Raw genomic sequence first — 14,964 nt, 5'->3', positions numbered from 1 at the left:
TCAGGTTAAGAATCACGTGGCTATACGCACACCCGCTCGTCCATTCTCTCTTGGCCGCTCTCCTCCCACTTGAAGTGGTATCTTCCGACCACGACTGGCGCGTTTTTTCTCCTGCGTGTGCGCGCGCACCGCCTCGCCAAGGAAGGAGGAGTTAGGCTTCGCTAAAGTCTCTTTCCCCACCTCCCAGTGGGCCGGGTGCTCAGCTGCGCCTCTGAGCTAACAGCCCAAGATAGTAAGGACCGACAGCCGTTCGTCAGTAGGGGAGGGTTAGGGAATAAAACACCTCTCCTGGCGACGTGAAAGCTAAAAACCAGGAGTTCGCACAGCTCAGCGTCCTTGCGCGGCCGCCGCGCCAGGACAAGAAGGCTCGTGGTGATGGAGGCTCCCGAAGGTCAGGGTTTCAATAACCAGGTCCAGAACTTGGCCCACACTGCGGTCACTGTCTCGACCCTCCAGGCAGAGCGGAACGCCTTACCGGACCGGCGGACTCGCTTCAGTCCTTGGTCCACCAACTGGTCAAACACGCCCACCTCAGGCCGGAAGTCCCACGTGGCCCCCGGCAAGATTTCTGACCGGAGCCCTAACCCTGACCCCAGGACTGGTTTCAGGGGCTTCGGTGCCGAAGGCCAGCGAGGGCAAAGCCCAGTGCCTGCCTCTCGTTCAAGTGCCTCACTTGGGGTCGCCCTGGCTTCCAGTTGTAACCGTGGCGCTAAGAGCTGCCCAGGAGCAAAATCTGCTTTTTCCTTGAGGTCCTCTGGGATGTCGCTCTAAGGCTCTTCAGAGGCATCTTTACCTAGCTTTGCCCAAGAGTTGATGCTAAGTTCTTCCTCGACTTCAGTTTCCAGCGCACCCGAGGGACTCTACAAGAACTCACCCAGAACTTAATGTCTTGCCCTCCTCGCCGATTGGCGCCAAGACTTCCTACACCTAGTTACTATTCCCACCGGTCTGTACAGATTCCTCCTATACCCAGTTTTCCCTTCTGCCCCTCAGCACCAGAGCGCCACACGGCCAACTATCCTTGGATAGCGGTAGCTCTGCTTTCTGTACGCTATTGTAGCCCTTCCCACGGGTCGGCACAAGGGCTTCCTCCACTCGTTAGCAATCCCAGAGTGACAGTGCAAACGCGCGCCTGCTTCCCCGGGGGAGCTCTACCACGACCAGCCCCGCCCCCGGGCGGTCCCAGAGTGTCAGCACCAGTGTGCGCCCCAATCTCAGGGCCCGGCTCCCCCCTGGTATCTGTAGGAAGATCGACTCCGCCCCTAAACGCTAGGCGAGGGTCAGTGGAAGGGATCGCCCCGCCCTTGGCTGTCCCTACTCTTAAATCTACGCCTGAGAAGAATCTCAGCCAAAGCATGGCGAGTCCGGAGAAAGCAAGTACTGCAGGCCAAATGTTCGACGTAGTGGTGATAGGAGGCGGCATTTCAGGTTAGTGTGGACCATAGTGGTGACCTTAGAGATCCTGGGTGGCCCGGGGGCAGGGACATGCAATATCGCCGTGGTGTTTCTAAGGGTCTCTTCTGCGAGTGAGACTGACAGCTGCCAGGCTCCAGATCTTTCCAAGTGGGAGTGGTGATTGGGTCACTTTTACTGGTGTTGTGAACGGGTGCAGGGAGGGGGAGAAAATAATTTTACTCCTTCTATTAAATATTAATATTTGATTACCTCTTGCTGTGTTACAATTAACACTTTATATTTTCTCAGTCCCCAATAGTCCTGTGAAATAGCATCAAATGTGCCCCCCCCCCACCAAAAACAAGCAAGCAAAGTCTGTGGAGTTTCATTAACTCTTCTGAGATCAGTTGCCTCTCTGGGAAGTGCCTGAACAATTTTCTCTCTGTTAAGACCCTGACTCCTAATTCAGGCTACTTTGGCTCACTGATTTCCCATCCTTTTCCCTGAATCGAACATAAGCATAAAGAATTGTGTCCTAATGAGATACTAATATTAATCTAGTCCTGCTCTTCTTGAAAGAACTTTTCCTTGGAAAATTTGGTAGGTAACAAACAAGGAGGTAGAATCCTTTAGTAAAAAGTAAAATTTTAAAAAATGAGAGAAAAGGGAGCTTTTACTTTCAGCCGACTCCTCCCAGTTTTCTTAAAACTTACAGGAAAGTGTGAGGCATTTTTACTCAAACAATTCTTTTATGAAGCAAGGGTTGAGGGCAAGTCAGGGAGTGCCCTGTCATGTCTTTTCACTAAGAGCTCAGTTACTACCTGTTTTGTCTGCTGGTCCTGGCTTGGGTTTATAGCTAATAGTGATATGTGAGGCTCTTCAGTGTCTTCTTGAAGCCTCATCATGATAGATAAATTGTCACTTATGTTGTGATAATTGGCAAAATGTTTGAAATTTAGGAAATACATCGTGTTTCAGCCCTCCATAGAATCACACACTGACCTATCACTTTCCTTCCAGGTATTAATAATTTTAGAGATTTACCTGTAGGGTCTGATTTAGAAAGAGAAAGAAGAAGGAAATAGTAAATAGGGAGGCCCTGCATGAATCATTTTTATATATGATCCTTTTGAGGAGACTGACCATGCTTATAAATTAATTTTTGAAACAGCTTTTGGTTCGTCCTGTTCGTGATGAACAGTCTTTACCCGTCAGAGAAAAAATTGGCATAGACTGTTGGCTTTGACAGTTCCAACCAGTGCCAGCAAAAACAAGCACATCCTGGTGGAGAGTAAGAAAATGGAGCATTTCCCTTGTTTCCCTTCTTTCATTTACTTATTCATTTAACAAATACTTGCTGGTGCCTGAAATGAAGTGAACTGGTGTTTCCAAAAACCTGATCCTTCTAGGTAAGAATCCTAGAGCAATTTGATTGTTGATCACTGGAAAATAAATATGTTTTTGTGTGGTGTAGATTATTAGGAGTTCTGTCTCCTTTCATTACTCTCCCACAATTCAGGAGTCTTTTTGGGATTTTATTCTTGTCTTTTTCTTGGTTGGTTTCGTATTCCTGAATGAGTTTTGTCTTTTATTTTTCTTCTGCCTGATTACCTGCTCTTTCTTTTACTGTACTTAACTCCTAGTACTTAGTCATTAGCAGAGGTAGATTTAGTATGTTGCATTGATTCTTATGCTCTGTGAACTTACAATTTAGGTCTTTTCTGATTCTCATTCTAAATAATAACTAGTTCCATACTGAATCTTGTATTCACAGTTTTGCTTTCTTATATCTAAAAGAGGGCATCCAAATTGTATAAGGACCCACAAAACTTGGATCTGTACATGGTCATTATGAATAATTATTCATTTCCATTTGGTGGAAATAGAGAACATTTTCTGCATGGTAGTGCATACTGTTATTCCAAGAGCCAGTTTCCAGTCTATTGGTGACAGTGAAAAAAGCACTTGACTTCCTGCTGTCCTCTCATCAGTGAGATCTGAGTGATTTTCATACCAAAAAATGACTAGAAACATTTCTTTCTGTCTGTGATGCCTTCCCAGCTGACTGACCACTAAAAGTAGACGCAAGTATATTTCATGTTAGGTCCTAGACATAAACTAGGCATTTCAGGAGTGGGTCAGAACCATTATTTCTCAAGCATTCTTGTGAAGTCTGCAACACAGTCTTCGTGCTTGGCTTTATCCCATGAGTTACATAATAGTGCCTGTGTCAGTTTTAAATGTCTTTGGATATGACTTTTTGTCAGGAATTCCACACTTCAGTATAGCACCCACACATTTATAATGCCAATACTTTGCACCTGAAGTACTATTCCTATAGTATACCTTCTAAAAAGAACATATTCTGAATGACAGTACTCAAAAATCAGTCAACACTAACAGAATTGTAACTATCCTCACAAAGAATAGCAATGGTTTGATAATATATCCTCGTGTCATCAAAAACATGAAACAGCACACTTATAACCACAAAGCCTTTTTTCTGTCCTCTGGCCAATTAAATTACGTTATATAGTAATTGAGAAGGGAAACAATCCTGATCATTTATTACTATAACAGTTTCTTTATCATACCCTAGCTCCTATCTGTCATTTATCACCCATTTATTTCATTTTATTTTATTTTATTTTATTTTTCCATAATTTTATTGATAAGCAAATAGCAATGAGACAGTCTCAAATCAAATTGGTAGGACTCACCCATTTTTTTTGAAATATTTTTATATTTTCTGTGACACTATTGGATCCAGAATTTTTATCCTATACTCATTGTTCCTTTTCCATTTCTTTCACTGAGCTCATATTCTTTTGAACTTCTAGTTTTGAAATGACCTCAAAACTTTCCTGTTCATTACTTTGGGGCATTTATACATTCCTTCTCTCTTATTCTAGAACTTCAGTGTCCCTTTATTTGTAGAAAGTTTTCAAGGCTCTAATTTGAATCCCTTCCTTTCTCTGAATTCCTGCCCCCATGCCCGGGACAGACTTTGCCCTCTGATTATGACACCGTCCCAGTGACACCCCCCCCCCTCCTTTATAACAGTGGCTTTCCTTTTCTATCCATCCAGCATGCAGTATTCTTCCGTACTTGATTTACCATAAAGACATCTTTTCTTGCTTCACTCTTCTGCTCAGGACCTTCAGTGGTCTGTTACCTGACTCTCAAACCCCCTCTCCCTACTCCCAGTTATTGAGCCTTATTTTGTTGGACTAGTAGCATTTTTCACACTTCTTCAACATGGACTTTACTCACAATACTTCTTGTCCTAGTTCCACACTGTTTATTTGTCCTTCATGCCCTCCCTTTTTTTTCTTTCTTAACATGGAAGTACTTCTCTCTGACTGTTCACATCCAGTTCACCCTGCAATGCCTAGATAAAGATCCTTTCCTTGATTATTCTGGCTCCCACTGATTTGTCTTCTCTGTTGTAGAGCTCATAGTAGCTACTTTACAATTTGTACTTATTTTCTGCCTATTTCTTGATTTTTCTTTTAAGAACAGTAGTTGAACCACTAAGTTTAGATGCTAGTTGTTGTTGTTGTTGTTTTCTTACAAGCTGCCATAGATAGAACAAATAACAGAAAATCTATGATGGAAGATTTTAATATCAGCTCTTGACAGAATTTCTGAAATGGTTCTCTTTAGAGAGATACATGAGGAAAAAAAGAAACCCATCTCCAACGGACAGTGCATACATCCTCCATGGGACTCTTTGGAAGTTCAGAGTCTTTGGGCAAGAAGGGGTTTTAAAAGACAACCTGATGCATTTACCTAAGATTTTAATCTTCCTGACAGCATCTTCTTAGTGGTTATCTGACTATAGATCTGAACACATTTGGGGAAAGGAATGAATACTCTATCCCTCAAAGCAGCTCATAATGAATAGAGAAAGCTCTAGCCTCTGAATTTGCTCAAGTGTTTTAGAGTTTCTACCACATATTAGACAGTGGTAGATCAAAGGGATAAGGTATGTAAAGAAGAATAGGTAGCATCCCTGTCCAGAAGAAGCCTCTATCATTTTAGAAGTAATCAAGTGGGCAAATAATTGACAGGAATACAGTGAGATGAATATTAATATTATGGATATGAACAAAGTGTTGGGACCTTGAAAGAGAATTAGAATTTTAAAAGGTAGGTATTGAGAATGGAAAACAGACATAGCAAACATAAGAGAGCAAAGCATCACTGTCGCCAGGGTGTGGTAAGCCACATAGGAGCAGCACTTAATTTTAACTCATGGCAAAAGTGAAAGGGAAGGAAAATAGTTGCCTCCTATGCCTCTAGAGTGTGCCATATCTGCCCATGATTTTGTGCCTGTATGAACTGTTAGTGGTTGGTGAGTGCACAGTAAAACACCTTAATCATAATGCGGGATGGTCCTAAGTGAAAAAATTTTTCCATGTGTTTTGCAGTTAAATTCCAAGTACCATGTAGAAAGTGGTCTTAGTGTCCAGTGTCTAAGAAATAGAACTACCCTTTATTTTTGTCCATCAGCTGAGCTCTACTAAAAGAATTTAGAGTTTTTGCTGCCCAGAACTCAGTGCTGTATTACAGCAAAGATCGAATTTTTCTCATCATCTGAAACAGAAAAGCCATTCTTTGCCAGAAGAATGACTAATGTTCTGACTTCCACAAATTGAGTCCACAGCATACTACAATTTCCCTTCTTACTGAAATACATCACCCATGAGAATCATTTCTGTAAGACCACTTTAATCTATTTTAACCAAGAGCTTGGCAACACATATTGTGTGGATTTGCAAGATTAAGAAAAGCTTGCATTTTAAAAAAGACACTTATTTTTATGACTTTGTTATTTGGATTCTCTTGGTTCATTACAGGATGAAAATTAACTTTGTACCTTTTAGGACACGTCTACTATTTCCTTATACAAATGATACACCAGTTTTATATTTATTTCATAAAAAATAAACTATGGTATTAGTGCATACACTTTCCCTGCTGAACAACGAATATAAGAATCTTATTTGGGTTTGGATCTTTAAAAATCTGCATAGCTAAATAAACTTTTGAATGGATCTCACATTTAATAGGCAGTTTTATCATTTAGTTGATACTAATTGATTTGAATTTACACCTAATCCTCAGGTAATGTGAAAAATGTTTTTTAACAATATATGTAAATATGGTATGAGTTCATGAACCATAGAGACCAATAATAAAGATAAAAGTATAAGCACATTGTTGTTGAATATTGGGTCATATAATCTGTGCAGGTATAGCATAGTAATATTTTAACATAAGATAAATTTTGCAGTGTTTGGATTCAGGTGTGCCAGAAATACAAGTTGTTTTGTAGTTTTATATCACATACACGGGCTTACTTAGCCTTGTGATTTAAAAAGTGTATATATCCAACTACTTGTCTAAAATATGCTTGCATATATGGAATGGGTAGAGTTAAGCTTGAGTGCTTAAAATTTTACAAAATGCTTGAAAAATTTTGAAGTGTTGTATTTGAGAGCTGGTCATGGTGGTGCATACCTGTAATCCCAGTATTTAGGAGATAGACAAGAGGATCAATGTGAGTTCAAGGGCAGCTTGAGCTACTTAGTGAATTCAAGACCAGCCTAGACTTATGTGGTGAGATTGTGCCTCAAAACAATAGAAAACAATGTCTTTGAGATAAGTTGATTGTTAGGACTCTTTTTTCTCTTTATTGTGATGAATATGGGTTTTTTTTTTTGCCAGCAGATTGTATTATCCTTCAAGTGACGTATTCCCTATTATGTTGTCCTCTAGTATTGCATTTTAGGAAAATTTAGTCTTTGAACCATGGTTTTGTCATCCAAACAATTGGATTAAGTTATATCTAATATATTTTAAAGTATTTTTTGTATTTAGTCAGCTTAATGAAGATCTATATATTAGCTTTATTTTTCCTCAACATATTTTTACTACATGTTTTACTCTGGAAATAGTTTGCATCATCTCATATATCAACATCCTCTACTAATTTAAATCAGCACCTAGGTCTCTTCACACCTTCCCCATGGTTCCTCTGAGTCTTTCTAGTTATTGCTAGAGAAAAGTAAACAAAGCTGTGCTTATTAACAACATGTAATTCATTGACAAAATAAGTGTACCAATAAAAACTTTAAAACTAGATGATATGGGGCCGGGGAGATGGCTCAGTAGGAAAAGCGCTTGCATGGCAAGCGCAAGGGCCTGAGTTCAATCCCCAGTTCTGAAAAAAAAAAAAATTGATGATAAACTTTAAAAGTTGAGTTAATTACATATTAACTATGTCCAAGATCTCAGAATGATTATCCATATGAGTTTAAAGGGACCAAAATGGGAGCTCAAAGGTAATTACCAAATAGCACAAAAATCTTTAGTGATATAATTTACCCTTGAGCACCTCCTCCCAAAATAGTGTAGTGACCCCTTAGAATAGTGATTTTTTGTATTACCTCCCTCACTGGACTTGCTCTATAGGTTTATCCATAAACAGTACATTAAATTTTATTATTGTTTTGCTTTGAGGTTTGATGCTCTAAAACCTAGTTACTGTTGACAGTAATGTATATGTTAGATTTATATTACATGAAATAATACTGCCTTTTGAACATTTAAATTTAGTAATATAGAGGACACCCACTATATATAATGACATTCATGTGATGAATATATTTACATTTTTATATTTTAAAAATCTATTGTGAATCTTGAATAATGCATAGATCAGTTTTGATCAGTGATTCTCATCCTTTTAAACATAATCCAATGAAAGCTAATGGACCTTTTCACTAAAAAATGCACATTTTTGCATATAGACTTTTCCCCCTCTCACACCAAGCCAATGTCCTATGCTATGGAAATCTCTTCAGTGTGTCTGATGCTATGTACAGTGTAATTTGGTCTGATACTGACACTTCACAAGAGTTAAAAATTAAGAATTATAAAGACTTGCTATATCATTATGTAGTTAGTAGTGATGAATTTGGAAATAGACCATGATAATATAGTCAAAATATAGGCTGAAAACTTAAGAAACCTACATGTTCTTTTTCTTCCTTTTTAAATAATTTTATTGAAAAACAAATAACAATGAGACAGTTTCAAAACCAATTAGGAGGACAGTTTTAGTAATTAATACATTGCATATTGTTGTCTTCTGAATGGTTATTCATAGTACAAGATGCAGACATGATATCCTGTCCACAGAAACTATTAGAACAAATCTTTCTATTCATTGAATTAAGAGAAAGTAGCTATATGTCTATCCTAACTATTTTCTTTTTAAGTATTTGGTACAATACTTAATATTTGGTACTACGCAGCTCGGACTTGTAGTGACCCTCCTATGATTACAGGCGAGTGTCACCACATCTAGTCTCAGTGGCTGACTCAGCATGCCTGGGGGTGGGGCTGGTGCAGCATGTGGTACCAGGGATCGAACCCTGGTCCCTACACTTACCTAAGCAGACACTTTGTGCGCTGAACTGTGTTGCTATCGTAACCCCAAGAATCTGAAAAGAAAGAATTTTGCAAGAAAGCTCTGGCAGAGGCAAGAAGCTGTGGTAGATGGTCTGATTACTGTTAGCAGCTTTACAAGATTTGAATTTAAAGTTTTTACATATTGAAGTGAAGCCATTGATATTGATTATGCATTTATTATTTAATATGCAGTCATAATGACTCATAAGGATCATTGGCTATTGAAAAAATTTGATAAAACTTCGACTCACACAGAAGAAGGAATGTTTAGTCAGAGGGTAATTTCTCATTTATCAGTCAGCCCATTTGTCTATCCGAGGACTTATGGTAGACATACAGCCCCTCCATGAGCTGTGATCCTGAAGTGTTCTTGGTTCACGTTAAGCATTCCTAATCTGAAGATTCAAAATTCAAAGTATGTAACTCTTTCTCAACATCAACATGATGCCAACTGTGGAAAATTCTAAACCTGATCTTATGTGATGAGCTATAATAAAAAAAACAGATACACTAAAAATACTGTATTAAACTACCTTAAGGCTATATACCTCCTACCTCTAAGACGTATACCTAAGATATGAGATATCTTAGGTATATGTATTATGCCTATGCTTTAATCTGAAAAATTCTGAAATATACAATGATTCTGACCCCAAGTATTGTGTTTAAGGGGCACTCAACATTATGAATGGTTCATAGGTTCGTTGAGAACTCAGAGAAGAAGCCAGTTTATTCTGCCTGGAGAAAATGACAAATGAAAGTATATGGAGGAAGTAATGCTTGACAAAAATGTTGTGGAATTTCCAAATTAAATGAAATAAATCTAAACTGTAGCTTAAGTTAAAGCCTTTTTCTTGTGTGTCTGCATTCATTGATTCAATACTTGTCAACTGAATATTTACTATGTGTCTTGAGTAAAATTTGTGCATTTTGCTCTCTACTCTTTTGCTTTAGTAATATTGCCAAGAAAGCCTCAATGGGAGGTTGAGGGACCAGGGACCACAGCACTAAATAGTAGACTTAATAATATATTGTGCAATGTATTCTGTGTGCATTCTTGTGTGATTAAAGTTGAAGAAAAATGTTACTTTTAGGAATATATAAAAACTGTGTGAGATGGCAGATTCATAAGCTATCATTACACAAAAGTTTTGCTCCAACACTCTCAGCTTAGGTTGTAGGTATCATTCAACTAGGACCCTCCTATGGCAGTTTTTTACTGCAGATATTTGAACAATCTTATGAGAGATGAAACCAGATTTTCTAGAGTGTTTTAAGATATAATTTTTTATTTAAAAAATAACAGAAAAATATTAAATGAAATAAGATTTATGCTGCGTGATTTCTTTGGAGCTAAAATATGCTAGTATGCTCTGGGAATTTGCTGGTAGGAGAAAATGGTATAAAAGGCCCCAACTTCCATAGACATCAGTACTTTTGCTAGAGCATTTGCTTGAGTATTAGTACTCCATAAAAACACTTCAGAAACTATGGTTTTAAGCTGTAGTCTGTTCCAGTGTGCAGAATCTGAGGACAGCCATGTGAAACACTTGTGTTATATTTAATTTTCAGGGAAAGAATGGGACAAAGAACGAGTTAAGGGATAATTATGTTCTCTGGCTTGGGTGAAATCTTTTTATTTAAAGTAAAGATGAACACTGAATGGTAATCAAATAAATTAGAACTGTCTAGACAACCAGTCTGTTGAATTCAGAGCAAATTGAAGTTAATTGTTATCTTTTTTCTATTTATCTTTTGAGATAGCCTTGTCTTTTTAACTTATTGAAAATGAAGGCCTTTACAAAAACAAAGAATGATTTCTTTGAAAGGAAGCACAATATACAGAGGGATATAGGTTTAGCTTAGATAATTGACCTGTTGATCAGTAGATAGGATATATATCAGAGAACAAGTTTGTGTGCACACTGATAGCTTCTGTTCACTTCCTCCAGCAAGCACAATACTGGCTTAACAATCAGAAAACATATTAATAATATTTACAGTCTTCTGACTTACTTAGTCATAAACGTTAAAATGACTTGATATACTATCCTTGTCAGCCTTTCTTAGTCTCTTGAGATAATGGTAATGTAAGTAGCATTAGAAGCTTCTCTGTTCCTCCGATCCACACAAACATGATTTTGTTTTCTTAATATATTGTTCTTCCCTTTGTTGCAAAGAGCATTTGGGTACCAGTCATTTGGCTGAATAATTACATTTGTTGGCTTGTTTAATTCTAATATTAACTACCAAGACAAAACCATTATATCTCCTTTAATACATGTAAAAAGACCTTGAATAAACTTTCCTCAGATCACACAATGAGTGGTAAAGTGTGATTCCAAAGCATACTAGCTCAATAACAGAAACTATTCCCCATAGTACATTGGATGCTGTGTCCACAGGTGTTACATCTATAGATTCAAATAACCTTGGACTTGAAACTTTTGAGGAAAAAAAATCTATCTGTACTGAACATGTACAGATATCTTTTCTCCATCATTGTTCTCTAAAAAATACAACATAACAACTCTTTACATAGTGTTTACACTAGGGCTGGGAATATAGCTCGGTGGTGCAATGCCTGCCTGGCAAGTGCGAGCTCCTTTGTTTGATTACCGGTACAAAAAACAAAAAACACTTAGCATAGTATTTACATTGTATTAGATATTATAAGTAATTAGGAGATTATTTTAAGTACATGGAAGATGTATATGGATTATATGCAGTTATACATCATTGTTTGTAAAGGACTTGAGTATCTACAGATTTTAATAATAATGGGCCATCTTAGAATCAATCCCCCAGTGATACTTAGGAAAGAAAACTAAGAGAATCAAACAGAAACCTACTGTAGGCATGTTTTGTTTGTCTAATTCATTATGATAGTTTTGTTTTATGTATTTAGCTATCACTGTCATTCAGTAGGAACACATACCTATGAATTTGTGAAGTTTTTTTTTTTTTTTTTTAATTCTATGTGTTTGGTACAGGGTCTCACTACACAGCTCTGACTCATAGCGATCCTCCTTTTTCAGCCTCCCCAGCACTGGGATGGCTGGTGAGCACCGCCAAGCTGGGTCTTGGTGGCGAATTTGGCACACCCAGGAAGGGGCTGGCATGGAATGTGACATGGAGAATCAAACCCAGGTCCTTGTACTTGCCTAGGCAGGAGTTTAGACCACTGAGCTAGGGCCAGCCAAACAGCTCAACGGATTAAAGCGCCTGCAAGCAGGTGCAGGGGTCAGGGGTTCAATCCCCAGGTCTGCTGTGCCTACCCCGCCCCCAGGGTGCACAGAGATGCCCATTGAGACTGGGCATGGTGGTGCGCCCCTGTAATCCTACCTTTTGGGAGGCTGTAAACAGGTGGATCACTATGAGTCAGATCTAGTAGTAAGATCCTGTAGACCCTTCCCTAAGATAACAGAAAAAAAAAGACCACTGAGCTATCTCTGTAGCCCTCGAAGGTTTTCAGTTGTACTCTCTGAAGTATATTATATTCATCAAGTATTTCTTGAAAGTGTACTGTGTGCCATGCTCTGGAGACATAGTAGTAAACAATAACAAGCAAAGACCCTATTTTTATAGAGGCTTAAACAATCCACAGAAGGGTATGTGAGGGGCTGCCTATGGTGATGTATGCTAAAGAGAAAATCGAATCAAGGCAGTTGGGACAGTGTGACAGATGACTGTATTAAGTGGGACAACTGGACATTTTTCTTTTTTATGAATTTAAGACAGGGTCTGCAGGGTGTACATGGCCTTACTATATAGATCGGACTTGTAGTGATTCTCCTGTTTTCAGCCTCCCAAGTGCTGGGATTACGAGCATGAGGCGCACCCAGTCTCAATCACTACCTCAGCGTGCCCCAGGGGTGGGACCGGCATGCAAGCCAGGGATTGAACCCTGGCCACTGCACTTTGCCGAAGCAGGCACTTTATTCCGCTGAGTTATCTGGCCAGCCCTTCAACATTTTTCACAAGAAATGTGCTCCATTTTGTAATTTATCCTAGGGAGGGAATGAAAATACCAGATCATGTGTTGTACAAGAAAAATTGGAAAGCACATAAGGACTTGAAAGGGTAGCATGAGTCAAATGGAGTTTTTTGTTTTCCTCTAATGAGTAATGTGAATGTGCTTTTAGAAGTAAGGCAAAGCCAATATGAAGCAGAGAATGCAGCAATGAATGTGGAAGCCAGGTTCTACTGTGACAGAACACCTGAGATTAATACTCCAAGGAGCAAAGGATCATTTCCTTGGAAGCTTCATCACAGATGTTACAAACGCCCAAGATATGTCATGTGGATAAAATCATTTCCTATACCATTTCTCTGGAAGTAGTAACCATTCTGAGGTGTTGAACTCACTACAAAATCTGTGGGAATAGTAGTGACTTTGAGAAACTGGAGCTTGGTTTGAAGTCACCATGGCAACACCACTGCTGGCTGCATATAATCTCTCCTCCAGTATTTCCTCATCTAATATCTAGGAAGAACATTGCTTGAACTCTCAGATGAGGTGTGCTCTTAGCAGACTTGCTTTGTTAGTGTTGCCACTATTGTTAATCTCTCTAATAAATCCATTAATCTATTTTATTTTGGTTCCTCTAGAGCCCAAATGATTGAAGAGAAAGATGTCAAGAAAGGAATTCTATTGTTTTCAACTCATCATCCCTATTTAAAATACTAGACTATGGGGCTGGTGAGGTGGCTCAGTGGTCTAAAGCACCTATTTAGAACAAGCTCAGCAAAGCACAAGGACCACAGTTCAATCCCCCAGCACCACATGCCAGCCAGCCCCGCCCCATGGTGGGCTGAGCTGGCCACACACACACACACACACACACACACACACAAATAAATAATTAAAAAAATAAATAAAATACTAGACTATGATTAAAGATTTTCCTGTGCTATGACCCATTATTTCCCTATTTTTAGGTTTCTGTACTTTGAAAGTGATCAGATTGACTTATTCCACAAGACATGGACCTTAACAGACTCTTTGTGAGTGTAGTTTCTCTGAACTTCCTGCTCTTATAGAAAAACCACAGGACACTCAGGAGGCTGGTTCTTTTCTTCCTAATGATCTCTGTGTGCTGTGGTTTGGGAGAGGAAACACTTTGGATATAACGAATGCTAGATTTTGCTAGTGCCCTCTTAGACTTCTTCCCTCAAAAACATGGGTGGGAAGATCACAGCCCTTTGACTGTAGAGCACTTTAGAGTATGGTCCAACAGGTCCCTTTCTACTGTTGCCTTTTAGCAACTAATATGGTAAATATTTTCTCATCTAATGGACAATCATATTGTAGCCTGAAATCACTCCAGTAGTTTGAAATCCAATGGGAGTGCATGTGCGTGCATGCGTGTGTGTGTGTAGTGATAAAAAGGCGAATGTTTAATATTTTTAAAAAATTATATATTATATGACATTGTCAAGAACAATGGCATAAGTGTGTTTGAAGCAAGGGAGAGTTGTGGGTTTTGGGGGGGATTTTTGGTTTTTTGTTTGTTTTGGCAGAACCAGTGATTAAACTCAGACCCTTGCACTTGCCAGGGATCACTTATTCCACTGAACCATCTCCCTGGCCCCTAGGGAGAGTATTTTGAAGGGAAGTAATGGCAGTGTGCCTTTTATGTAATATGTTTTTTTAATTCCTACACTCATCATATTTTTCAGTCACCCCTTGTATATGGTAGGAAAACCAAATGGTACAAATAGGTACTTCCTTATCCCATTGATTGTTAATAATTTGTAGGTATTAACTTATCAACCCCTCTCCTTATGTGGGGAGGCTGCTTTTCTGAATTGCATGTACCCATTCAATAATAAAAAATTAAAGAACCACAGAGATATAATGCACAACGCTCCATTTGACCATGCCATATCCTTCTAGGTATCTTCCTCAAAGAGTTAAAAACATAGTGATCCATGCATACCTATGTTTAAAGCAGCATAATTCATAATAACTAAATCTTGGAAGCAGCCTATATGTCCATCAACAGATGAATAGATACAGAAAACGTGGTATTTATATACTATGGAGTACTACTCTTCCTTGAAGGATAAACTCAAGTCATTTGT

General features: G+C 38.8%; 1 protein-coding gene across 1 annotated transcript in view; it reads left to right on the top strand.

The window, feature by feature from the left end:
• The first annotated feature begins 1,195 nt into the window (after positions 1-1,195).
• Positions 1,196-14,964, top strand: part of Maoa (monoamine oxidase A) — a 90,492-nt gene continuing 76,723 nt past the window's right edge. Inside the window, exon 1 of the mRNA XM_004645316.2 lies at positions 1,196-1,428. Coding sequence (XP_004645373.1) covers positions 1,356-1,428 — 73 coding nt within the window. The 5' untranslated portion in view covers positions 1,196-1,355. The remainder of the gene's footprint in view (positions 1,429-14,964) is intronic.

The sequence above is a fragment of the Octodon degus genome, unplaced genomic scaffold (genome assembly GCF_000260255.1).
Source record: "Octodon degus isolate 3935 unplaced genomic scaffold, OctDeg1.0 scaffold00223, whole genome shotgun sequence".
Lineage (NCBI taxonomy): Eukaryota > Metazoa > Chordata > Mammalia > Rodentia > Octodontidae > Octodon > Octodon degus.
Note: the sequence above shows the minus strand (reverse complement) of the source record. Positions and strands in the feature narration are given on the sequence as shown.